This window comes from Copadichromis virginalis, linkage group LG6 (genome assembly GCF_057382275.1).
Source record: "Copadichromis virginalis isolate Kocher_CV1m ecotype Utaka linkage group LG6, C_Virginalis_male_GT1.1, whole genome shotgun sequence".
NCBI classification, from domain to species: domain Eukaryota; kingdom Metazoa; phylum Chordata; class Actinopteri; order Cichliformes; family Cichlidae; genus Copadichromis; species Copadichromis virginalis.
The window spans coordinates 19,703,176-19,730,939 of NC_140623.1; the positions used below are offsets into that span (position 1 = coordinate 19,703,176).

General features: G+C 43.0%; 1 protein-coding gene across 3 annotated transcripts in view; it reads left to right on the forward strand.

The window, feature by feature from the left end:
* bnc2 (basonuclin zinc finger protein 2) overlaps window positions 1-27,764 on the forward strand; it is an 89,669-nt gene that overhangs the window by 48,552 nt on the left and 13,353 nt on the right. For all 3 annotated transcript variants that reach the window (XM_085459100.1, XM_085459101.1, XM_085459102.1), the window contains one exon: window positions 920-1,155. In XM_085459100.1, the coding sequence (XP_085315226.1) occupies window positions 920-1,155 (236 nt within the window). The remainder of the gene's footprint in view (window positions 1-919; window positions 1,156-27,764) is intronic.

Below are 27,764 nucleotides of genomic sequence, written 5' to 3' on the forward strand. Positions count from 1 at the left end.
GTGAGCCGGCAACAGTGGGGGTATTGACAAACCTATACTGTAACTTGCACTGACTGTTAACCTTTACGAGCTGCTGTGACAGAGAGCAACTTTTTGCCCCCATTTTTGCCCCTCAGGGGAGTGCAACCAACAAGCTGTCGCAGGTTATTGCTGAAATTTGCTGGTAGCTGCATGTAGATGCAGGGCTCCTCAGCATGTTTTTCTTTAGTAAACAGTAGACATATCATTTATAATTATGTAATACCAACAATTCGTATAGTCTGCTTTTTCTTTGTAATACTTCCATTAATATGAAAAAACAGCATAAAAAGTCAATGCAAAATTTTATTTGCAAGACATTTATGAATATGTCTTGCAAAAACAAAACAAAACAGGATAACCACTGACTTAATTATGTCCCTCCTGCTTCTTGTCATCTTTAAATGTCCAACACAGTAGAAAGAAATCCTATGTTACCCTTTAACCCCTATGACATGCACCCAGTAACCATGCAACTTTGGCTCCGTTGCTTCTGAATAATAATAAGTGAGCCAAAAGGTGTTAAGGTTAGAGGCAAAACGTGGTGAAACTGGGGTGACACATCAAGACAAAAGAGGCAAATAAAAACAAAGGTGCAAGGACAGCGTAAATGTGAAAGAGCCAGACATTATAGATTCAATGGAATAAATGGCTGATAATAGCGTTAATGCCACTGCTTTTATCTGATAGATATGTTATTATCAGCTAGTGCTGACTACGCAGTAGCCTAAGAGGAAAGATTTGAGATGGGAGAGAAACTTGATAGTCATTAACTGTGCATGTGTGTGTGTGTGTGTGTGTGTGTATCTGTGTGCGTGTGTGTGTGCATGTGTGCATGTGTGTGTGTGTGTGTGTGCATTTTCTTTTCTTTCTCCCTTACTCTGCCGGGTCGCTCATGCAGCTCTGGACAAGCTCAGCACCCAGCATCTCTACCACCCGACCCAGGTGGAGATCGTTCAGTCCAATGTAGTGTTTGACATCAGTAGCCTGATGCTGTACGGCACCCAGGCGGTACCTGTCAGGCTCAAGATCCTTCTCGACCGCCTTTTCTCCGTGCTCAAGCAGGAGGAGGTGCTGCACATCCTGCATGGCTTGGGCTGGACCCTCCGAGACTACGTCAGGGGCTACATACTGCAGGTCAGTGACCGGCGGCTTATATGCTATAGTGTCACACACAAAGCATTCATATGGATTTAGTGTAAAGTCCAGATACTATATATTAGTATTTACTCTCCTCGTACACACCGATTTGTCCTTGCAAAAGGTTTCTATTTGCCTACAATTTTCCATAATGTTTTTAAAGTGGCTCTTATCATCCGTGGTGATCATTACCATCAGTTCCAAATCTGTCTAAGATTTCCCCTGACATTGCAGTTATTTTCAATTTTAGTGAACAAAAGCACAGCTTTGACAATCTCGGCCACTTCAGTCCCATTGTCCATCCATTTTCTTCCCATTTCCCTGCTGTTATCTTCTACTTCAGTGTGCCCCCTTTTTCCTGCTCTGTCAACACTATGCCCCTCTTCTGGAAAAATGGAAGGGATTTTTTTAGGGAGGCAAAAAGAAAAAGAAAAGAAAATGTAGAGAAAAATGTCACGCCATCAAGCTATAAAACCGCTGTAGCACGTTTCCTCTCTCTATCCATCCCTCCCTTCACCCTCCCCTCCCAGATAATTGCAGTCAGACACATTTCTCAATCAAAGGTACAGAAGTTTTGGTGTTGAAACCCAAACCAAAGTGTTCCTGAATGAATTAGTTAAGAGCAAGTGAACATGTGCATGTGGTTAGCTGTGTGTCTGTGTGTGCATATGTGTGCACATGCATATATGGTTTGGTCTTCCAAGAGTGTAAGTGGAACAGCATGATCAGGACAAAGTGGTTTGTATGTGGAAACAGCCTCTGTGTGTAACGAGCTCACCAGTTCAGTTAGTTTCTTTAGGACACACACAAATACACATGCAAAAAATAACAATCCGGCAGTCTTACGATACTCCCAATCTGTACGTTACAGGAAGGACGTACAGCCTGGCAATATTATGATAATAAAATAAAACTAAATCTAATAGAATGATTTTGATTTTTTTTAAACTAAAAAAACATGTTTATTGACTGTCATATTTAATACAAAATAAACACCAGCGCCTGTACTAGTTATTATTAAGTCAGTTTTCATTTATATTGAGAATTGACCCTATTAAATAATATAAACAAGCATCAAAGTGCCACATTTGAGAAGCTAAAAAAAACAACTAGATTTTTGAGATTTTTGCTCCATTGAATAACAGCAATTAAGTGATTTGTTTTTTGCGGCTGCGTCAGCTTGAAAATCCCCTTGCGCCTTTTCATCGTTCTAACCCGACGTTTTCCCTGAGAAACCTGACTCAATGCGTTAAGTCAAGTCAAGTCAAGTCAAGTTTATTTATAGAGCACATTTAAAAACAACCAAGGCTGACCAAAGTGCTGTACAGTAAATACAGATAAAAATACAATAGAACACAATTTCGTAATAACACCTCGCTGATAAAAATAAAATAAAAATATATAAAACAAATAAATTAAACCTTTCTAAAAGCCAATGAAAAGAGGTGAGTTTTAAGAGCGGTTTTAAAAGTTTCTAGGCTTTTGGAGAGTCTGACGTGAGGAGGTAAACTGTTCCACAGTCTGGGTGCAGCCACAGCAAACGCCCTCTCTCCCTTTGTCTTTAATTTATACCTGGGAACATCTAAAAGCATCAGGTCGGCTGACCTCAAAGATCTCCTGGGGCGATAAGTTCTAAGGAGTTCTGACAGGTAAGAAGGTGCAGTGCCATTTAAAACCTTAAAAGCCAGCAATAAGATTTTAAAATCAATCCTAAAGGCAACTGGGAGCCAGTGGAGAGAGCAGAGAACCGGAGTGATGTGGTCTCTTTTTTTTGAACCGGTCAACAGGCGAGCGGCAGCGTTCTGCACCAGTTGAAGGCGATGTAGACAGGAACGATCTAGGCCAGCATAGAGGGAATTGCAGTAGTCTAGCCGTGAAGTAATAAAAGCATGGACCACTCTTTCTAGATCGTTCCTGCAAAGGTAAGACTTGACTTTGGCTAAAATCCGCAAATGATAAAAAGATCCCTTAACTACAGAGCTGATTTGTTTATCAAGTTTAAAAGCATTGTCAAAAATAACACCAAGACTCTTAATGGAAGAAGTGCAATCGGAGGTTAGGGGTCCCAAAAAGTCAAGAGAGAAGTTGGGATCTTTAGGAAGCCCAAACACAATGACTTCAGTTTTGCTTTCATTAAGGTGTAAGAAGTTAAGAGTCATCCAAGTCTTAATGTCAGACAAGCAGGAGAGTAGCGGCTGCAAAGAAACATTGCAGTTCAACCTCAGAGGGAGGTAGATCTGAATATCATCGGCAAAGATGTGGAAGGACACATTATGTTTACGGAGCACATCGCCCAGAGGGAGCAAGTACAAAATAAACAACAGGGGGCCTAGTATGGACCCCTGAGGTACGCCACAGGTTAAAGGAGCTCTGGGAGATGACAGTTCACCAAGGTGAACAGAAAAACTCCTATTATTCAAATAGGACTGGAAAAACTTTAAGACAGTGCCCTTTAAACCGACACAATGTTGAAGGCGGGATAGCAGTATGTTGTGATCAACAGTGTCGAAGGCTGCTGTCAGGTCCAGGGTTACTAAGACAGCAGCACAACCAGAGTCAACAGTTAAAAGCAAATCATTAAAAACTCTCAGAAGGGCGGTTTCTGTGCTATGCCGAGCTCTAAAACCAGACTGGAACTTCTCATAGAGATTGTTATTGTCAAGAAATAGCTGGAGCTGCGTGAGGTCTGCAGTGTGAGAAAGCCTTGCATTGAGCAACCACTGGAGCGCTGGTGCTTCCCATAGTTGTAGCCTCTGTGTTTTTATCAGCTGGTTCTAATAGTCAGCTGGTGGGATCACTGTTGCTCAACTGCTCAGCCTCATGTCACGCTACTGACTAAATCCTCTAGATCTCCTCGGAAGGGCTTCAAAGGGGCCGCGGCCACAGAGAAGCAGCCAGTCACTTAAGGACAGTAAGTAGTCATTGTACGGCCCTATTAGCCTGTAAGTAGCTATGAAATTCAATCATCTTCACCGAGCCTCCGGGCGACGCCTTATGTCAGGGGCGTGTTTCCCACCGCTGCATCGCACTAAATGAGAGATAAAAATGAGACGAACTTTATTGCAGATGATAGATAATAAGTTGTCTTTTTTTTATACTCGTGTCAGGGGACATTATTCGATGATAAATTACTTTAGCGTAATCCTGGCAGTCTGGCTTTCAAAGGGTTGCTTGTACTGATGTAGGATTTGAACGAAGGTGCTGAGGCCACAGGAGTAACGGAATTAATTTTTATTTCAATAAGATATGATATAAATTACTGCCATTACCAAGAAGATGCGTGCATGATTTCGGAACTAGTATGATGTAACGAAGCCTCTCGTCAACGCACATTTTACAGCGTGTTTGAAGGTCGTCAGCAGTGGACTGCTTTTATTTAAACTTGCTTATTCTGCCTTTATTATTTCCAGTAGGAACTGACGATTGTCCCAGTAGGTTGAGTATGATCACAGCGAGCGAGCCAAACACCTACATACCTTACGCACAGTATACATTGATGTACAAAAATAAACATCAGCAATCATTCATGTGTTGTTCATTCATATCAGAAGCATCGGTGGATGCTTCTGCATAAGAACGTTTGGGTTAACTACCGTGATTACAGCCTCTCAAATCAAGACTTGATTACCCTGCAGGGCAGACTCGTTTACTTTACAGTAAAGGAATATTATAAATAGTGTTTTATTTCAACTTAACTGTATAAATAAACCTTAACGTCTCAGGCATTCAGTTCATTTAAACTCTATATTTTACCCATGATAAAAACTCAGCAACTTATCAAATGGTGTTTCTGTCTTTCTTTCTTCCTTTTATTTTTTTTATAGGCTGACATTGAATAACCTTAAAATGTCTGTGGAATCATCAAAATTGGAGCTAAGAGGTTTTCCACCAGAGAGTGATGGCTGATAGTTATGCACGTGTGCCTGTGGTGGGTTTTTTTACCCTTTAAGCTGCTCTCCCTGCGATTTCTCCCATATTCCCCTGATTTCAGGTTCAATCCAAGGCAGTATGTGAACAACACAGACACATTTATTGGTTGCCAGGATCTTTTTTTTTTTTTTTGCCCTTCATCTTGGCAGGACTTTTACCTTGTCCACTGCTCAGGCCTTCGTGCTTTTCTCCCTCCGTCCTCCCTCCTCTCCCATGGTTGCTTCCAGACAGACCCTCGGCCAATGTGCACCAGATGCCCCCACCCCTCCAAGACAACCGCCGCCGCTGCCGCCCCATCCCGCAGCCTGTCACTGCTCACTCCTCTGTTCGATACCGACAGATGGAATTGCTATCAGCGCTGGCTTCTCTCTGTCTCAGCCTCTGTCTCCCACACTCCCTGCTGTCTATTTTGTCTTCTTCTTTCTTATCCAAGTAACCAAGTAAAAAAAACAAGTAAAGAGAGAGAGAAAGACTGAGTGGAAATAGAGAGAGAGATAGAGCCTTTGCAGCCAACATGTGGGCTGAAGCCCAGGGTTTTCCTGAGCGACATTTTCAGTAATGTTCTGTCCTTGTAGAACATTGGGCTGCCTCCGCTTTTATGAGATGTGGTTTTCCTGACTCCACATAGCTTCCAGGAGACCCAGATGGAACCGCTAACAACCACCACCGCCACACAACCGCACATACTCTATACACACACACACACACACACACACACACACACACACACACACACACACACACACAAACAGCCTTACCCTAATTGCACGCACACACAGAGGAATGCTTATTCAAACTATCGCACACACATACAGCCACAAAATCACACTCATCCACCCGAAAAGCTCTCCAACATGGGGCTTTGTTTCAGTGGCAGACGTCCATGCACGAGGATGTGTTTAATGTGAATTATGCTGTAAAACATCTTTGATTTTTTTCTATTGTTATTATTATTATTATTATTACTCACTTGGTAAATATGTTGCTTCCCCTGTGAGTCTTCACATCGAAGTTAGGTGTAGATTTTTGGGAGAAAACAAAAAAAAAAAAAGAACTGTAATGTTGTACATGTGTACTTACACATGTGGAATATGGGATGTAATTACATGGATTAGGGTGCAACAGTGTTTGTGTAAGGCAGGAAACCATTTCCAGTTGCAGGTGGGTCCTAAGGCCTCAGTGAAGGTACCACTCTGCTTCTCTATAGTGGTTTAGAAAGGTATTTACTGAGTTAGAGTCACATTTCAAAATTTCTGTCTCCTTTTTTTCTTGCCTTTCTCCCACTCCACTCCCCCTCCCGTCTTCTGTCTCTCACTCTGTCAACTGTGAAGGTCACCATATCTCTTGATCCTCGCCTGAGAAACTTCCATTTTAGGTAGTCAGGCTGTGCACAACAACATTTTTTGGACACAATCCCCTTCTCCATTCTCCTCCATACGGCACACTTGTAACCCCCATTTTCCTCCTGTCCTCCTGTCCTCCTCTCCACCCTCCATCACCTCCAAATGCCCCCCTCCCACCCCCTCTCAGAACCTGTTTTCTGTTATCACAACTTAATGCCTCACCCTGGGAGATGGACGGGGGAGAAAGCATTCTCCTAAGGTGGAAATTCTTATGTTCATATGGTTATGATTTGGTGGGGAGGTCAGGCTCGATTTTTGCTGGAAGGCTTATGGTTGGCTCTGTGCTGGCCGTACTGGGCTCCAGACACTTCAAAGACAGCCGGTGTACTGAATCAAGGTGATTCTTACCCCCTTTGTATGCACACACACACAGACACACACTTGTCCTCCCTAGGGCTCTTAAGGGTGTCTTCTTCCTTCTTATTCTCAATCACTCACCTCTTAGTAAGCTAGAGATAAAAGGATGCGATTTCAGATAAGAGGATCAGCCAGAGAAAGGTAGATCAGCATTATCAGTAAGGCATTAAAACCACACCATTTGATAACACAGCCAATTTTGCATGTTGAAAAATACTTTTCAACAAGAAACGTCCAGTCCGACACGCACCATGTGATAATATGCAATCGAAAAATTATGCAATGTTTGCAGAATCTGTAAACCTTTAAACTGTCCCTTTTCTCACAGCTTGAAGAGCTCGCAGCCAGCTCCTTATACAAGACCTGCCCATGCCAAATCCTCAGTCCCTCACTCTTGAATCCTTAGCCCGAGCCCTCAAATGAATTCAAGCTGGAGAAGAAAGGTTATGAGCAGGTTACATTGTATGCAGGAATTTGGGAAATAATTCCTCTTATATTGGATTTGGAAGGTAGTCTGAATTTTACCATAGATTCAACAAGGCCTCACAAGCTGCTGCACAAATTCAGAGGAAAAAAAATGATATATAATGATATGAAACCAGTTTTTCTGCTTGGTTTTACATAGTTTAAGCCCATTTGACTGTGTCATGCAGTGAAGGTAGAAAAACAAGAATATTCTAGTGTTTCGTGTAGTGTGTCGTCTTTAACCAGTAGTCTGGCTGACTGAACGTGTTGGATTACTTGCATTTTAAAATATTTTCTGCTCATGTCTTTGTTTTGGCAGAATATTAGGGATATATTTTCGATATTTTTGCAGTGTGTCATGACAGAAAGGAGTTACCTGTAAGCATGACCTCAGTTGTGCCATGACATGACTCATTCACTGACCTGACATCATTTTCAAGCAATTACACCACATTACAAAAATCCCTAAGTGCATCAATTACATGCTTGTTGGCCATATGTATACTTCAAAATATTATTTTAACTAAAACAGGGTGATCCAGTCTGTAATCAAATTCATAAATCAGGTATATTCAATGTCCAAATATGTGAGTGATGCATGTGTTTGAGTGTGCATGTCTGAGGAGATGGATCTAAAGGAATCTGATTGGGAAGGCAACATGCTGTGCAGGGCAAACATTGCAAGGGAAAATGATATGCTTAGCATACATGGTCAGGTCTAGGGGCTCCAATGGGATCCCAGTTGGGGTTTTTATCAAACCACACTCACAGGCACACACACGCACAAACACACACATACACACAAGGTATATCCCTCTCAAATCCCCATGATCAGCCTGACTTCAAAGTCTAGTAGCCAATGCTACAGCTTTATCTGAGACGCTGGTTTGATTCCCTGGCTCCATCTCTTCCCATGGACCCCACTCTAACACACACACCCTCCTTTCTACGAACTTTCAGCCTCTCTCTGAGAAAAGTAGCTATCGCTGTCCACTTGTCTCAAAGTGGAGAAAAGGGGCCACCGGTGCTTTTCTTCTTCCCTCCTAAGTTCCACCCGCATGTCATAATTAGAATAAAAAAGGAATATTCTGCCTATATTAATGGGCGCCCTCTTTCTCTTTATCCCCTCTGAACACATCGTTCCTCCTCCTCGGCGGTTTCATGTGATATGCGCTACACTGATCAGTGTAATGGGATCTCTGGTTCTCTCGCAGCGCATTTGCCTTTCTCTTTTTACCCAGTGTCCATGTCCCAGGAAACTACCCTCAATAGGTCCTCGCTGGAAGCCGAAGCATCCCAGGAGAGACTTCCACAGTCATCCATACGCCCTAATTGAAACTGGGGATCTACCAGGCTGTTATCAGGAATTTTTATTTACCTCAGCCAGCCTCTGTCCTCTTTACTTTTCAAAGGAGCCCATGTTATAATTACCTCCTCAAACAGAATCCCCCCTCTTTCTGTCAGCATCCCTCGCTGCATAGATCCTTTTCATAAGTTATAATATCCTGTCTTGCCTGCATTGGAAGGAGGAAATGGCTTCTGAATTCTGAAGTAGCTTTTCAGGGGGCTGGGGATGGCTTGTTGTTGCAGAGGGAAATTGAATTTTACTTCAAGGTCAGCGACACTAATGACGGTGTGGGAAGGTGTTGATCCCGTGTAGCACTGGTTTGTCTAGCAGCATCCCACTGTATCGATCCACATGAGATATTCCAGTCCTGCATTGATTGTCACACTGAATTGTTTAGGGAGTGCTGTGGAAATTACTTGTGTAGAATAAGCACTGACTGGGGACTTTTGTGGACAGAAAAATAGAGATTTCAGACTAAAAAGCACCGACAGAAGTAGAAGAAGTACAATCACGGCAATAATGGACAATACGTAAATTCTCAAACGATGAGAAACTATGATTTATCTGACGGTTCGTATGGCAGCTCAAAGTGGAAATGTCCCTTTAGAGGCTGAAATGTTCACAAATACTCACATCATACAGGTTTCCCTGAGAGTGAGAATTTTAACCAATCACTTTCATTTGCCTGCATTTTATATGCAAGATGGTTAGTTATGGGTAAATGCCCCACGGTGTGAGTGAATGTGTGTCACTTCCCCCACAAATGGAAACATTTAGACACTGAAGTGTGTCCTGAGGTGAGAGATGTAGAAGCTCTCACTCATAAAGTAGCGGGGAGGCGGCTTGTGGAGGAAATGAGCTAGGCAGACTGGTGGAGGGAAAGGAGTGTGACACACACATCGGAGGACCTCACACACACACACATGCCGGTGAACCACACACTGGAGAGTACTGTAGTTGTCCTTTGCACCATTTCTATCACCGTTTCATTTTTCACCAGTGGCCCCAGCTGTGTTTGACTTCCTGTATTTTCTACGTGATGCTGTGGTGTCATTGGCAGAGAGGACACAGCTTGCACTGTACCGCTGTGTTGTGCGGCACTGGTTAAAATGTTAACTGACCCCATCGTGAACCGACACCAGTGGTGAGACACCTGTGGAAGTTTGCCGCCGAATACAAAATAATGTGTGATGGTTTGCTGAAACAGAACAGACCCATTTGAGTTTAGACTTAAGTGACTGGTTTGTGCATTTTTGTAGGTCAGCACCTCACCAGCGTATTGTAAAGCCCTAATCCTTTCACTCTTTCTCTCTTTCTCTCTGATGCGTTTTGCCTGAGTGCCTTTATTAAGCAGGATGACCTGTCATGCAGGTGTGAGGAGAAGGCGATGACTCCCGTGCCCACCCCACATCCTCATTCTCTCTTCCTCCCTCTGCTACTGGTCTAAAGAAAGACACTGCCTCTCCAGCACCAATTGGTCTGGCTTCACTTCACATGAGACAGGAGAGGAGAAGTGGACAAAGGGTTTGAGGAAGGGTAGGGGAAGGAGGGGTTGGGGCTAGAGTGATGCTTCAGTGTGAGGGCAAATCTGTGCACTTCACTTTTAAGGAAGAAACTTTAAAGTCGAATTCCATCATAGGTCAATCCGTTTGTTTGCTTTTTGTTGTTAATGGTGATTGATATTAGCATGCATTTGAAGCTTAAAGACATTTTTTCTGTTTATTTATTTCTTTTTATTCCCAGCAATGCCAATAAACAATCAGCGCATTAAGTGGCAAGCAAATGGAATCAATTCATCCAGTTTTGCGCAGATGAGTGCAGAAAACGAGGCGTGAAGCAGCTGCTCTCTGTGTTTGGAGTCCCTAATTAGGAGCCCATTACAAAGCATCTCAGCATGGTGCTACCCTGATTGTTTATTAGAATTTCACTAAGGTGAAGGCGAGTGAGAGAGAGAGAAAAGGCAACTAATAATAGTAATAAATGGCTAATAAATGTATACCTAACAGAGAGCAAGAGACACACACACACGCAGCCTTGGTGAATGCCAGCCCCTGGGCCGCCTACAAAACTACTCTTGTAAAAAGTGAGGGAAAAAAAATTAAAATCTCTTGCAGCACTGTGAATATGCTTGGCTCAGTCCTCTTAAAGTCTGTCTTATTAAATGGGTAAGTGGCTGAGTGCTGGGACCACCAAGTGAGCTGTGCTGTCACTGGCACACTGCTCTCTGTGGGCTGAGTGCTGCAGACACAGACAGGATATGATACACGGTCACCAAAAATACTGGTTTTAATCACGATGATACATCAGTTCCTGGCCCTCACAGCTCACCAGTGGCATTGCTAAGTCTTTTCTAGTTCCGGATTTAAAAAAAAAAAAAAAAAAAATTAATATATATATATACACATATATATTTTAGTTAAAGATGCACATCTAAGGTACTGGCTCCCACAACTCTGGCTTGAAAGTGTGCACATTGGAAGGTAAAGGTTGTAATCAACAAAGACAACTGGGCTCTGAGAAGGGGGAGGATCAATAGACTGCTACAGGTGACTGACCTCAGTGAGCACAGACACACGCATGCCAGATCACCCAAAAAAACCCAAAAACATTATTCAGGCGTAGGCACCAGTGAGTTCTTGTGGTTTGCGCTCCTCTGTGTTTTTCTGCCTAATCTTTTGCTCTGTGTGAGTGTGTGAGTGTGTGCACTCTCAAACCCACCAATATTACTCTCTCGTCTTCAAGATCCAAGGCTCAGTGCCAGGTGGTGCTTTGGTGCCAGGCACTGCCTTATCACCTTCCCCCAGTACACATACACACACACTTACATTCTTACTTAAATGTGCACTTTAAACAAGCATGTTGCAAGAGTTTGTGCACGGGCACTCACACACACTTGGACATGATGATCTGCCCTTTACATAAACAAAGATAAGAGCAGGAACGCTCTGTGCAAGGCCCCAAGAGGCACAAAGCTATTACTGGGAGACCACAGTCGCGTGGCTATGTGCATGTGTGTGCAGTTATGTTTGTGTTTATGTACGGCCAGTTGCAGAGTAGAGCAGCTCAGTTTTGTGTCCCACCGCCATTCACCAGTGCTGCAGCACTAACCACTGCTAACTTTGTGATGGGAGACAGTGGTAGACGGAGGTGTTAATCTTCTCTTTGAGTTGCTGTCAAGATCTTTGCCACCAGCCGACAATATAATCACAGCAAGACGGTGAAAAATGTGCCAAAGGGGTCTGACAATTTGACAATGACTTTGTCAGCAGCAGTGCCTCGCATTAGTGATTGAATCACACCTTTGTCTAGCAGCAAGGCCTACTTAGGTATGGGGTGTGCTTTCTACATCTTGATCCCTGACAAAAATCCAGCCCGTTGAGGTGACACAGTACAAAGCGTTTTTACTACTTTGCCAAGCTGACAAACCTAATTACTGTGGTAAAGTTCCAGGGATCAGTCCTAGATCAAGTCTCCTTAGTACTGTGAGCTGCACACCCAGTGTCCCTCAGGAAAGGCATATCTCAAGATTCCACTGATTTGCAGGATTCCTAAGCTTAAACACTGAGCATGTCACTGAAATTCCCATAGCTTTAACTTTACAGGTTTAGCTGTTACAGGGTAAATGGACTGGTTCTTATATAGCGCTTTTCCACTCTTCTGAGCACTCAAAGCGCTTTACACAACTTCTGCATTCACCCATTCACACCCATTCGCACAAGCACAACTGACATTCACACACGTTCATACTCCGATGAATGCATCGGAGAGCAATTTCGGGTTAGTATCTTGCCCAAGGATATTTGGCATTCAGACTAGGGGAAGCCGGGAATCGAACCACCAACCTTCCGATCAGTAGATGACCTGCTCTACCACCTGAGCTACAGCCACCTGAGCTACAGGGTAGGAAATGTCTGGTTTGCTTTTTGAGTTAGGCAAAATCTCTTTTGTCTATTTGTTATGCAGACTGCTGTAAAGGTTGAGGACCTCCGAGACTTAAATGTTTGTATCAAGGATATCTTATGGGATATGAAAAAAGCATATTGTGGCCTTTTTTTCCAACACAGTATGATTTGAGAGCTAAAAATAGACAGTTCCAGGCACCGTTTCTGGCTGAGCGTCAGAAGCTCACCCTTGTGCAGCAGTGGAATGAATTCCTCGGTATTATGACCACATCAGTTGCTTCAGCTCTTTGAAATAAATGCAGCACACAGTCCCTTTTTTTTTTTTTTTTTTTGCTGTTATCAGAGCGTCAGCCCAGCCACCTTCTCCCTTTATGGTCATGTTTTGCTAATCTTGCTACTGGCCTGCATGTTTTAAGTTGAAACAGGTGCTGCAGTTAGAACACAATCTTGTATTATTGCAAGCACCTCAGCGCATACTCCTACAAAAGCTGTGTTTTCTTTGCAGATTCCTTTCTTGGCCATGACGCCGGCACCTTGTTTCAGATGAGTTAGAGACTGAAAGAAAGGGGAACATTAAAGTTGGTTTGATATGGGTGACATTTAATATATCGACTTGCTAGGGGTTAGATATACTCGTCAGTGCTCCAGAAAGCATCCATGTGCTCACACTAAACCAGTCAAGACTAAAGTCACGTCCAGTGTGAGTCACAGCTCATCATTTCTTTCTTTCTTTCTTTTCCCCCTCTATCCGCTGTGTGCGTGTTAGCAGGTAGGTGAGTGTTACTGTCTGCCTTAAAATCAAAGAGATATAAAGTAGCCTAAAAATCAATCTGGCACAAGACCCAGCGAAGGTTTCGGCTTTGGTCCCCTCAGCCACCCTCCTCTCTCTTGCCTTTTCTTCCATTTTTATGTCTTAGGATAGAGAGATTAAAGGGAGGGCATGTCTCAACCCTGAAGAACTACCATCAGTCAAAGATGAGCAGTGCCAAGCTCCTCTCTGTCTCCTCTTTCTCTGTCTCTCTATCTGTTGAATACACAGCTTCCCCTGGCGCTCTTTGGCCCCTCTCTTCATCCATAGCCCACTCGCACACACATCACACCCATGATTTACTGTCATAAACTCTCATCTGTGTGCCTTTATGCATGGATGTGAGTCAGTCTGTGTGCATGTGTGTGTACATATGTGATCTTTGCATGGCAGCAGCCACATCAAATACACTAAAGAAGCACTCCTCTGAGACATTACCCCATCCATTCACATCCCCCCACAGTGATTCCAATGCAGCAAAAAAATAAAATAAAAGTCAAACATTTCAAAACCTGAAAAAAATAATAAATAAAAGAAAAGGCAGACTACATCTGGCACAATGTCTGCTCTTAAGTTTTCCAAGTATGTGTCTGGGGAGGAGATCTAGTGGGACGGAGCCCGAGTCGGCTTGGAAGCAGTAGAAACGGATGTCACACTGGAAATTTATATAGTGCGGTTCAGGGAGCAACGGCTGTAAATTGACAAGTGATGCTTTTGAGCAGCGTTACCCGTCTGCTTTCTTTTCTCTCATCTTCTATCTTTTTTCCACCCATCTTTTCTTCTTTTAGCATAGCTGTTACCTTTTTACATCTGTGCACGCCCTGAGTGTTATTGTTAACCGGTGAGAGACAAAAACACACCAAAAGGGTAAAGGGGGGGGTGGGCTCTGTGCATAGCCGTGGGGGAAAATTACCTGTATTCCCAGCGTGACATGAAGTCATGACAGACAAAGGCACATCTGAAGCAATCATCTGATCAGAAAAGACGGGGAGCTGTAATACAACAATATGAAAACAAAGTCGCCATGGGAACCTGAAAATGTCAGAAAAAATGTGCTTTAAAAAAATCTGATCAGCTTTAACTACAATTCCTGTCATTTCCTTCTGGAAATTGTTTAATGTGGCCCACACTCTGGGTGTGTGTATGCATCTGTGAACCGACACGTGTGTATACATCTGTGCTAATGTTTGATTGTGTCATTCTACTGTATAAATGTCGCTAATGGCAGCACTCTTCTTCAATAATGCAAGACCTTTTCTCTGTCCCTCCTCCACATCGCATCATGTTTGGAGTGACAGCCAGCGTCCCCTTTCCGCTCAGGCCAACTAAACACGCAGTAACAATTAGAAGACTAGAACACGGGAGGAGGACATTACACTGAAACAGATATACAAAAAGAAGAAACACAACTTACAAATTTGTAGTAATTTGTCAAATTAAGAATTTTTTTGGGGGAAGAGGGGGAGTGAGTTAAACAAGAGCCTCAAGACAAAGACCAGTCATGTTGTTGTGATTCACCAAATTGAAGATTTGATTTGGCCAACATTTTATTCTTCCCTTCCTGAGAGAATAACCATGCATTACACTACAAAAAAAGTCATTTCAAAATAAAACTCCTTAGTTTTTATAGACCTTTACAACGTAAAAGCACAGGTCTGAGCATTTGTCTTACTAAAATAAAAAATATCCTGGTCACAAAATAACAGACACAAACAAAACACTAACATAAAAGTGTTCTAATACTACACAATGTGTTGCAGGAGTTTGAGGAGGACCGCAGAGCTGCAGTTAGCCAAGTACTCCCCAGTTTGACAGTTACAGATTTCAAATGAACATTTTATTAACTGAAAATAATTTTCTATTTTCAAATATAAAAATCCACGAAAATCTTTCTGTGAGCAGCAGTCTTCCTGGTCACACTGCCTTATGGTGCGAGCCAGAGCGAAGTCTGCCTGGAAAATGTTCAGCCACAGCATCTGGTAGATTGTGATTTTCATTCACTAACAACGACACACACCAATTGAGAACAGACAGATGCCAAGACGACCGTGCAGCTCTGTTTTGCTTTGGGAAACATGCTGTCACATCTTGGCCTTCCAGAAAAAGAAAAAAATGGGCAGAAGCATCACCTGGGCGCAGACACGCGACCTCTCTCGCAGTCGCTCCCGTGCACACGCACGTGAAATGTCACAGGCCTGAACGTCAGTGCGGGTGCCAAGAGGATGATGCCCCCTCAGGGTGACAGCTTGATAAGAAGGCTGAATTATACTGTAGCACCCGTGCAGCATGACATGAGTTACTTGCCACCCCTACCTTCTCTCTTCCGCTCTCTCTCTCTCACCCCTCTCATTAACCTCCAGTCTGATTGCCCCCAGGACTCCCTTGTGCTAATTAGAGGGGGAAATATGTCTACGATGCATGCGCCCTGTACAAACGCGAGCGCACAGTTTTGCGCAGCTGACAGAAAGGCTGCTGTAAAGTGTAGGTGTGAGAATCAAAGGCTCGTCTGCTATTGTTTCATGTATGTTCTGAAAGTGTTGGCAACCGCAGGGTTAACCCCAGCAGGTGACGGTTAGCAGCACTGTTGATCCCCCTTTTTTCTCTTTTTACACAGACAGCCTTCATCTCTGGAGTGCTCACTTCTTGATTTAGCTGCGCTTGTCTCAACATGACACAATTAGGGATGAAAGGGATATGAAACTGTGAATTGATCATTTTCACCCTGTCAGTCGCTCTCATTACAAAGGCCATTGCTACAGTACAAACAATTTAACAACAGTTTTTGATGACTAACTCAAATAAGATCTGCAAATTAAACGCACTCGGAAAACATATAATTAACGTAATTCCTGCATGTTTTAATGAGGATTGACCTGTGGTGGTGAGATACTCAGTAGGATGCAGATTATCTGATGGCTGGGGGAATCACTTCACACACACACACACAGACAAAGGCTCACACAATGACTGTTCCCAGCTCCTTGGCGAATTAAAGCCTATTGACAGAGCGGCAGTGCGGCGTCCTCCGGCGCAGACGTTTCTAATAGCACTTTGACATCTCCATTTAGGAGTCCTTTTGTGTCCTAGGGAGCAATTTATGAATAACGAAAGGGCCTATTTTCTTCTTTTGTTTTACATGCTGTTAGGGACAAGCATGAGCTGACACAAACATGTTTTGGGAGTTGTACAGCAAATAGCCATTTGTACCTGGACTGGAGCTGGGGACAACTGGGGAAGGAATAAAAGAGTGGCCGGTATGGACCGAGAGAGGCGCGGGGGAGTGTGTGGAGCGGCCGGGTAAAAGGGAGGGTATATAAGAGCACTTGAGTGCCAGCATAGATGTAGTCACTTCTCCCTGTGGACAAAAACAGGCCCCTCTGCACCATGGCATGATTTTTCACTTTAGCAGGCAGCACTCAGTACTCCTCCTTCAGTCCTCCTCTTCTTTCTCCTCTTCTCTCAGTCCCTGCGTGCTTCAATGATTCCATCATTCCCTTTCATTCACTCTTGACTACAAGGGGCACGAGTGTGCGCTCTTGCACACACACACACAAACACACTTTGACCCATTTGCCCCCCCACCCGCCTTGGGTAGTAAATAATTCCATTGTGAGGGCCATTAGCGAGTATATCAAGGGTTAAGAGGGGAAATGCACAGGCAGTCAGATGGGCGATTAGACAATAAGAAGATGAAACGTCTACTATTGTTGTGTTGCTTATTGTTTCACAGAGCTCACATTAGACCTGTGGCTAATTCATAAGCTTAATGTCCTTTTATCTGCCCCCCTTTTTTTGTCAGCTACATGCTGCAATGATGAAGACATTTACACACACGCGTACACAGACACATACACACATTGTTTTGTAGTGCGACCTTATTCGCATATGGCAGCCGGTTTCTGCCAAAATCTAATGATGAACAGACCTGCTTCCCATCACCATGTAGATTTCAACATCCCTTCAGACTAAAGGAAACGTAAGCTCCAATTGTGTAAAGCACAGAGGACGGAGCCAAAACATGTCGTCTGTCCTCCTGCATTCCTGCGGCAAAACCATGCTGTTTCGCTTTAATGCTCTGCGTTCCCGCACGAGGATGAGGGCTTACAACAACGCCATATTAGTCAAAGACTGCACCTTACATGGCTACACCACAGTCTTTAAAAGTGACATAGCCCTTAAAGAATTAGTGTCACCAAGCCAGAAACCTCACTACAAAGACCGAGTCTGAACCCTACGGTGAATGTTAATTGTGTGTAGATGTGTGCTAGCGCATGACCCGCGTGTTTGTGTTTCTGTATCGCAGAAACGGCCTGCAGTGAATCCTATGCACATGAACTTGTAGACACACTAACTCGTCCTCTGAGCCTTTAGTTCAGCCACTGTCAGAGGGAGCCTTGTATTTTTCCACAGGCATGTCAGAGGATTACACAGTCCCTCTGCTGTTTCACTGACCTCCCCCTTACACACACACACACACACACACACACATCAAAGCAGCCCAGCGTATAGTGCCCAGCACTGAGGCACACTTGCCCATTCACTCAGCAGGCCGCTGGCACACACTCCACATCTGCCTGCAGGGATTGCCAATGGCAAGTATGGCCTCTGTGAGTGCATGTGTGTATAATGTGAGTTTGCTTACAAGGAAAACACAACATATGCTTTTTGTCTGCCGCATGTGTGAGAAGAGAGTGTTTACAACTAGTGATGCGACACATTTTGTGCAAGCAAGTGGAAGTGGAAAAAAAAAGAAAGAGGAAAAACCCCCAACTTTCTTTTGTTTTTTTCAAAGTGTCATATTGTAGCCATTTCAGCCGAACAAACAAACAAAAAAGAAGGCCTCAGTTTCTATTTCGTTGTAGTCTGCCAAAATATGGGGCTAGAAAACAAGCATTTATCATGGAGTGTAACACATTTATTCCAAAACCAGGTTCCAATCATTTTATTTAATAATCACAATGTTGCGTAAACAGGAAATTGTGTCTCTCTCTGAAAGCAGCATAAGGATCAGACAATTCCCAGCACTATTAATAATCAAACATGTGTTTATAATCACTAGTTTGCTATATAGGAGGGAAAATTGGATGCAGAAAGGTGTTTTGGACTCAGCCAAATAGGTACATACAGTATAAACAGGTACAGATTTATATGCAACATAAATTATTAAACACTGAGGCACATTGGCTGAGGGGAAGATAATATGTGAATAATCTCTGATCAATATATAGAGTTTAATGGTAACGTGGTTTCTAATTACGCCCCCATTTGACCACACACTCACCTCTTCGCCCACCTTTTTGTTTTCTTCGCCTTTCTAAGCTCTGCTCCCATCCCACTCTTCCCCTGTCAGCCGCTTTGGCCTACACACAGGGCAACTATGCGAGCACAATACAAATCAATGGGTTCACAAATTAACACGCAGACACACAGCAGACAAGGTAAGCGCTCCAAGACCTCTAACCCAAAAACCTCTAGCCCTCCAGGTTGATCAATAGCCAGAAAAAAAGCATTAACGGCCCCTCGCACTCTTTCCATCTCTCTTATTCTACACTAATCACTTTCTCGATGTTGCCTCCCTCGCCCTTTCCCCCTTTCTTCTGGTGTAGGGAGGAAAGTTTATTTCCCAGAGCTCCTTAGAAATCCCAGAAGCCTGCATGCCCCCATCTCACCTCCAAGCCACAGCCAGACACCCAGTTAGATGCTATTACTATCGTCAGCTCCCCCCCCCCCCCGCTCCATCCCAACAAGACGCAGACAGAACCTGGACATTAGTTAATCCATACTTATTGCATCTGGGTTCCTCTCACAGCCTTGTAATTCATATGGAGAGACATATTAGCGCGACATATTAGGTTGGCACAGGTCTACGAGGTGAGATGCTAGGCTGACACTAAATCGACTTAGCCGAAGCCTCACGGGATGTTGTAGGGCACTGCTGCTAGCTGACGACTAGGGCACGGTCTGTCTGTATTGAGTTTCAGTGATGGCTGTTTAGCTTGTAGTGCTACACGGGAAAGAGAGAGGGATGGGGAATGGAAGGTGCTCTGGCTCATTGCGTTTACTGACAGGAACCCTGTGGACCGCAAGGCTAAAGAGATCAATAGCATTGCACTGCACAGCACTACCAGACCAGGGCAGACCCAAACACAGGAAGATTGGATTACACTTAAATCAAGAGAAGCTTACGCCGTTATCAACACAGCACAAACACATTCAATTTGCACTTAAATTTTAGATAACTATTTAATTTTCTGATATGCTATCATATCCCATTTCTAAATGTTTTCTATGCAAATTTCTGCTGTATATTTGTGCAAAAACAAATGTGCAATCTGTCCCAACTTTTGATAGACACGCTCACAGGTTATCATTATTATTATTATTATTTTTTGGTCTGGCGATCCTGGAGCTGAGCCTCCAGGTGGTCCTATATCCCCTCTCTGAACAAACAAAACAGTGGTTTGCTCCACTTCCCTCATGTCACCGGGGCCACGTGCAGACATTGTCTGGCCCACCCGGCCTGCCAGGGATTTGCTGGGTCACAGAGTTGACATTTATTAAAGGAAGTAGCATGGAGAGTTACGGGGAGTTGACAGTCCTCTCATCACGTTGCACTGTAGAATTCAGAGACTTACGCGGTACACACCCGTCTCTGTTTTCAACAATGAAAGAAACAACGACTCCGTTAAGCACTGTATGACCCCCCTGAGAATGACAGCTTCCATTTCCCCTGAACAGTGCCACTGGGTTTAGAGTACAGGGTTTAGGGTATAAACCATTTTAAAAAGAGCCCAAACTTGCAGCTAAGTATAAAATATGTTTGATTAGAAGGCAAAAAAGGTCAAATCCTAAGAATACAAATAATGTGAAAATCTAAATTACTCTAAGTGGTCAGTATGAATGATGGTGAATGAATATTTGTGGGCCGCAAGGGGAAATGCAGAGTTTAGTGAACCATGAGGAACAATGAAAATCTAAAAAGGAGAAGTTGAGTGAAATGGATTGAGTGTGTTGAGGACCAGATGTGCTGTGGATGGATCAAACATCTGCTGGCTTTGAGTCCTGAATGCCCCCTCCCAATCATCCACCCGTTCTCTCCATGCTTCATGATAAACTTTCGCACTTTGCTATATGTAAGCTGACACATCTTTTAACTGTTTAGCTTCATCCCGAGCACTAGAAATGAAAGTTATTCGCTTGAGGTGTGACACGGCATATATCCACAAACATGTATGGAGAATTTTTAAAAAAAAAGAAAGAAAAGAAAAGAAGTGCGTTGAAATTTTAGAGCGCATATTTGATTCTCTTTTTCTGTTATTGTTCTCCATTTTGTATGTTTTGATGGTCTAGAGCTTTTCTTGGTGTATAAGTTACAGTACAAAGAGGCAGCAGCAGATGGTAATGGTGTTTATTTTTGCAGTAAGTAATCACCATTCTGGAACTTATGACAGTAGACAGGCCCAGGGACCTGGAACCATTCCCCGTGAGACCTGAGCACCACTTCCTGTTGTACCCACATAATCGCAGACGCAGACATACACAATCATGCACACGCGCAAAAAAACCTCCTCTGGGCCAATGGCTTTGTGAGCCCCTGGGCCACAGGGATAGATGTGCTCTGGCACATAGGTTGGGGTAGTGTAAATTACACTGCAGCCACACTGGCACCATTCACGTCCAAGATGAATGAGCCAAGTTACATGCCAGGCAACAATTCTAGTGAGGGAGTTTAAAAGAGGAAGACCGCGCCGTTTGCAAGTGGGGAGCATTTTACTTTGTCGGGGCGCTATTTCACTCGCAAAAACAATATTCTACACATACTTATAGACGTCCGTCATAATTACGGAAGTGCTACTAGTGTTTTCCACTCTCAGATACTTGCTTTTGACGTCTCATGTCATCTCACTCTAATAACAAAGCGCAGTTTTAAAATGTCTGTTTCGCTCACATGATTATTCAGTTTAACTGACAACCAAACAAATCAGCATACCACAACTACTTTCAGCCTTTTTTCTTCAGTTTACAAAATACATTTCTAAATGGTTTTCATTTTTAATTTGTGCGTTGATGCAGTCACTGTTCTCCCACTCACCCCTCAACTATACACACGTAAAAACAATGAAAAATATATTTTCAGTCTTGAAAAACTGTGACACCGCAAAAGACTTCAAATACAGATTTATACAGGAATACCCTGCAGAAGGCCCTCCACTTTCTTCTTCTTCTTCTTTATTTTTTATAAACCGTCCTTTCAAAGATTAACTGTTGGCCCGTCTGCTTTATTAGACAGTTCAAAGTAAAAACAAACAGAAAGAATGTGACAGTATCGGAGAGAGTAATAACAGTTGATTTAAACCCCAGGATTTCGAATTTGCATGGTCAGCTGCGAAGCCAACCAAAACATAAAAACGCACTGAAAAATCCGAAAAAATCCGAGCCCTTATCCAGCAGTTACTGATATGTGTTCCTCCTTTATTTTTTGAAGGCCAGCATAATATACTGGCGTTATAAGTGATTTATAATTACAGAGTCCCGAGCAACATTTTGTTGCCAGTTCCAAACAGCCTGTATCATAGATTCTTAGTTAATATGACAGACACAGATTCCTTTGGGGCACTCAGACCCCCTAGTGGCCCTTGCTCCATATGTGATTTAGTCTGGCAGTGAAATACTGTCAGGGAAAGGAGTGGGGTGGAGGGGAAGGTACCGGAGAGAGATAGGCTCGAGTTAATGGTCTTGCATCTTCCTGGCAGCATGTCAATAATGGCTCTGATCACATTAAATAAAGAGTCCATTAGCTTATTCTCTTTCCTCCTGCATGCTCCACAGCAGAAGCACAGGAGAAAGCTGAAAAGCTCTTCTAATGCAGTGTGTCTGCATGTTACAGACACCTCTATCTGTTTCCAGCTAGACCAAAACAAAATGACTTGGGAAGTTTACCTGCAATCCATTATCTGTTCTCTGCTTCCTTTTACACGCTAACGTGGAAGTGATGTGTTGATTATGTTGTTGAGACTTTTGCTGACATTTTGGGACGTAGGTCATATACCTATGTGGACAAGTTATCATATATTGATTGTATTAGCTGCAGACCCTTTAGGTTTAAGCGTTACTTGAGTTTAAGTGTGTTTACTAACCTACAGTAGCGATAGAATGTGATAACGTGTGTTACACAAAAGAAGAAAAGAAAAGATTTATACATCAAGACACAGTGCAATAATATAAGCATGTAGCCAAAGAGCAAATTGTGAGCATATGTTAATACACCTTCTATATGCCTGCTTCCTGCCAAAATAGTAATCAAGACAAAGGAGATGTGATATAAGACTGAAATGAAAGCATTTCGACCAATACACACACACTGGACAGACAGAGCATTTCTCAGCCGCCTCACTGCTCTCCATTGGCCCTGGAGGGAGCGCAGAGGCCCCCACATCTGTCTCCCAGGCCCACGACAGACCTGGCTGCTGTAGCCCGACCCAGGAGATCACACGAATCATCCTCAATTAATGTGAACCATCAGGCATCCCCTCGCTGCCTCTATCACTCCACCCTTCTTCTCTGAGGCGTCCCCTCTAGCTCAGTGCTGGGTCTGCTGAGTTTTACGCATTGACCACAGCTACGGTTCCTTAGCACAGCTGGGTGAAGTAAGCCAGTGTTTTTTGCGTGTGTTATTGTGCACTTTGTGCAAAGAGACAGGGAATCAATACATCAGCCCAGTCCCAAATGCTGCTCACATGTAAGTGCTGCGAGGCGGTTCTTCAGAGGTTCTGAACTTAGAGAACAGCCGACATTGCTCTGCAGTGCACCGGGGCCTGAAATGGCTTCCATGTGCTGCCCCATCTGCACCTCTGCTGGGCTGTGGCCAAAGGACTGTCCTTTCCATTTTTTTAAAGACACTGAGTGCCGGCTTTTAACAAGCACAATGGTGGTGGTGGATGTCAGGAGAGTTAGATGAGTCAGAGGTTAGGAGACCTAAAATGACGGATTTTTTTTCAAAAACAGATAATGAAAAAAGACGGAGAGCGAAATGGAAACTGTTTACTGAAAGCCACCTGGAACATTGTATGTGCCAGGTTGTGACTCACTGTCTGTGGTAAAGTATTCTATAATAACCCCCCCACGTTCCCCTCCCCTCCATCCTCGTCATCCGCAACACTATAAATCTTACTCCAGTCGATTAGTGTGCCCTTAGCAACAACCAACACGCAGTCATGAATTTTTAACCAAAGCCTGAGTTAAATCAGGTTGAGAGGTGAAAGAAGGGTATCTTGTGGCCTGCTGCTTGATCAGTGTGTCTGGTATAGCTAAATAAGCCCCGTGGCCTCTTCATATTTACTCACACCAGAGCCCGGCAAACAGCGCTCTCGGCCAGTGATGAGAATTATATTGACCAAGGCAATGCCCTTTGCACGGTTGTTAATTATATGATAAAGCAAGCATAAAACTTGAACAGATATGTTCCAGATTCTAATCAGTAATGTAAGTTCAAGCCTAGTAAAATCTAACATTCTTTCAATCAGATCTTTGGATCCAGTATTTTATTCCAAACTAAGCTGGTACTTGTGAAAATTATTTTTATTTAGCCATTTCTAAAGTATCCCAGTAAAGCTGTTTGTGAAATTCCAGTCACATGAATGGATGCTGTTTACATTTTGCAGTCTAAAGTACTATAAGCTGTCATACACATTACATACATATCTTACTCTTCTTTGTGAAATGCCTGTCCCTGCAATAAGCATGCACTGATTTCTGATTGCTCCACCAGAATACTGCTGTGTGTCTACTTATATTAATAAATATATAGTAGTGCATTCACTAACTTTCACCATATAAGATGCAACTCAAGCTTCTGCAGCATTGAAAACATCAAGCATATAGGGCGCATACACGTGGTCAAAATAAATTCTTCTGATCTGCAGATCATAAATGAGGAAATTACCAAGATCACAGAGTTCAAATTTCCACCTCTACGATTCTTTGAAATGTCCTCCACCCACGTCTGGACGTAGCTACTGTTACTGATTTCCCTGTGGTTCATCACAGGGGAAGAAGTAGAGCTGGTTGTTCACACATGACCTCTGACCTACCATTGGGAAGCCAATGGGGAAGCGTCCTGTGTCTTGGGAGCTCTTGCCCTCTGATGTGATGGCTCCAGGCAGTGGGCTTTGCGTGAACCCATCACCCATGGCACTGCTTGCCACTAGATATGCTGCATTATTCATACAGCCCAATACAGGGTGGGGAGAGAAAGAGAATATGGAAAAGGAAGCATGAAGGTTCAAGACCTTCTCAGATCACAAGGAACTTCTGCTTAACCTCCATTGAAGTGGCGGACACAGGAATAGAGCAGGGTTGTTGTTTTTTTTGTTTTTTTTTAAAGAACTGGATCTGAAAGCAGGACTGGAGATCAATGGGGATTCCCCCGAGGTTAAATGGAGATTGCATTCACTGTAAGGTGATTGGTGAATCAATGTGGTTCCCATGGTTTGGTTTGCCATTGTGAAAATTGATCCTGACTAATACAAGCAAATGCTCTTATGATCAGTACAGATATTTTTGTGAACGAGTGTAGCCATCTTTATGCACAGACTCTACATTAAACAGTGGGCTATACGAGGGTAGGCATCCTCCCATTTAAGTTAGTACACACTATAGTGCTTTAGTTAACCCAATTATCTGATCTTTGATGAATCAGTTGCAAACAGGGACAGAAAAATCATCACATTATCTCTAGATTAACTCCATTATATTCTATCTGCTTATTAGCCTATGGATACTAAATATAATTATCAATTATTTGCAGCACATGAAATCATTTTAACCTTTTTAGATCAGAATAACGGTCTGTCGAGTTGACCAATGAGCTCCTGCCCCTCTTTATGTGATATTAAGTGGTGATCCCTGCCCAAAAACTACTAGCTTACTTTCTGCAGCTCCTTTACTCAGTAGGGATCGCCACAGTGGGTCGCTGCTGATTTGCACCTTTCCTGATGCAGCAGTAAATGGATTTATGTCTCCTCCCGGGATCAAACCAGGGAGCTTTTGCTTGCTTGGGAAATGCGTAAACCGCTACACTGTGTATCCACTCTGCCCAAGAACTAGTAATATTATGAATCCAGCCTCATCTCTAGAGCAATAAATTCAATAATTCCCAAACAGGATATTTTTTGCACCGTGATCTGCACGCTGTTAACAAATTATACAATGCCTTTTCAGCCAAATTAAGGTAGCGATTACACTAAACAGTCATTAAATGTCGACTAAACATCAAGTGTGTTAGACCAAGCTGTCTCCATTAAGTTTCCCAAAACTGAAAAAATGCTTGGAGTTTTATCTACACCCTCTTCACAGATAGTACAAAAAGGGTATTTTCTTCTGACTGTCAAAAAGAATGAATTTTTTTCCTCATTACAGTAACACTGCAGGACATCAGCAGTAATAATATGTCAGTAAACCAATCAAGCAGTCGACCTGAATCCCTTCTTCGTCTCTACTGTATACAAAAGTATAAGTGTAACACTGTGTATTTGTAACATTCCCCCTTTTCCCCCAAAGCCTGGCTCTCTCTCTTTCTCTCTCGCTCTACTGCTTTCTGAAGAGACTCGGTCAGTGAGTATGATAGGTGATGATTAGTGAAAAGCATATACATGTTAAGCTGTTAATCCCTAATGCACACCATCCACTATAACAATGCTGCTCACCCCAGCTTTTAATACAGCCCAGCACATAAACTTCTAATTGCATAATTGCCTGATTTGTTTTAACTGACACTGGTACTGGCCCATGACAAGGCCATCATTTGCTCATCCTCATTGTCAGCAATCTGCAAGGTAGATGCCCAACTACACACCCACTACACAACATCCAGCACCACCACGGTAATAGAGGCGGCGGTGAATTAAGAATGCGTTGCGGCAGTGCAGAGATGAATAAATACAGCAGTTGCCAGATTAATTCTGAGAGACGTGGAGGGAGGCAGATAAAATAAACTAACAGCAGAAGCTGTCCACCAGATAAAGTGGGTACCCCATCGTCTCTCTGCTGTAATTATTGGCTAATAGTCATTAACCTGGCAAACAGAGGTTTAGCTGCATTGTTTAAAGGACTCTGGGATGGATAATGACAGACTAATATGTCATAGCACTAGGGGAGATGGGGGAGGGGTGGATTAATGAGATTTTATTGGAGGGAGTGTACAAGAAGAGGTGGGGCACGACTGGAAAATATAGGGGGAAGAGGGCCACATTAAGCTAATTGGAAGATGAGTGCCTACTTGTAAAAGTGCTTCTAATGGCATATTTGTTTCTCTCACAGCATCAGAGGGCTAATGCAGGGGAGTGGAGTTGTGACACTTACGGCAGTGAGGAATACAGGGGACTGTGGTTGTCTGCAAACGTGCGTCCACACACATTAGATGCTCGTTTTAATATAGGAAACCTGTTTTTATTAAAATCATTGATTGTCATTGTTAAATTTTTGGTTCAAATGGATTTTTTTTTGCTGTGATATTTGCAAAATATGTTTTTTCATCAGTTACAATCTGCAGTGGCTTTTTAAAACACACACACACAAAACGTTTGTTGAATGTTTTTTTTTTTGGCTTAAAGATACATAGCTGCACATACATGAAGTGAACTTCAGTCAAGTGTGTCCTCGTGCATCTTTTTCTCATCAGATTTATCCCAGTTGTGGATTTGTGTTGACGCTGCACCAAGGCTGACCCAGCCCAAACGCATGTTGACTGGCCTCCAAAAGTCAATTGACCAGTGAACGAGGAAGGCCTGGATAGCCTCCACTCAGACAGGGTCCAGTGCATAGCAGAACTGCTGACCTGTTCTGACAGCTGGCTGGCCCTAATGGGTTGCAGTTTGGCCTGTGTCATTGTGTTTGGCTTTTGTTTGTGGGGAAGTGAATGCACATGGTTGGACTAGCAGAGACTTAAATCCATGTCTAAGTTCTGTTTTACTCAATCAATGATTGAGATGGTCAGAAAATCGTAACCCACTGAGGCTTATGAACCTGTAAATTTTAGCAGCTTTATTTAATGATATTGCTAACAGCTTCAGACTGTTTCCTGGCATTTATTAATCAGACTTCCATTAGAATTACCTCCTTGTTATTAACTTATCATTCTCATGAATCTTATTTTAATCATGAATTGAACATCAAAGTGGAGAAAATAGGAAAATTTTCATTTAATTTAATTAAACATTGCCTGGCTGTAATCCATAAAATGCAAATATTCTTTTGCTGTTTACTGCTCACAAAACAGGCAACATTCAAACTAAGCCAACATTAAAACGGCATTTAAAATATTTCCTGCCTGCAATCAGAGGTGTAACTGTAGGTTACCTTGATGTGTTTCAACATATAACAAAGATTAACATATA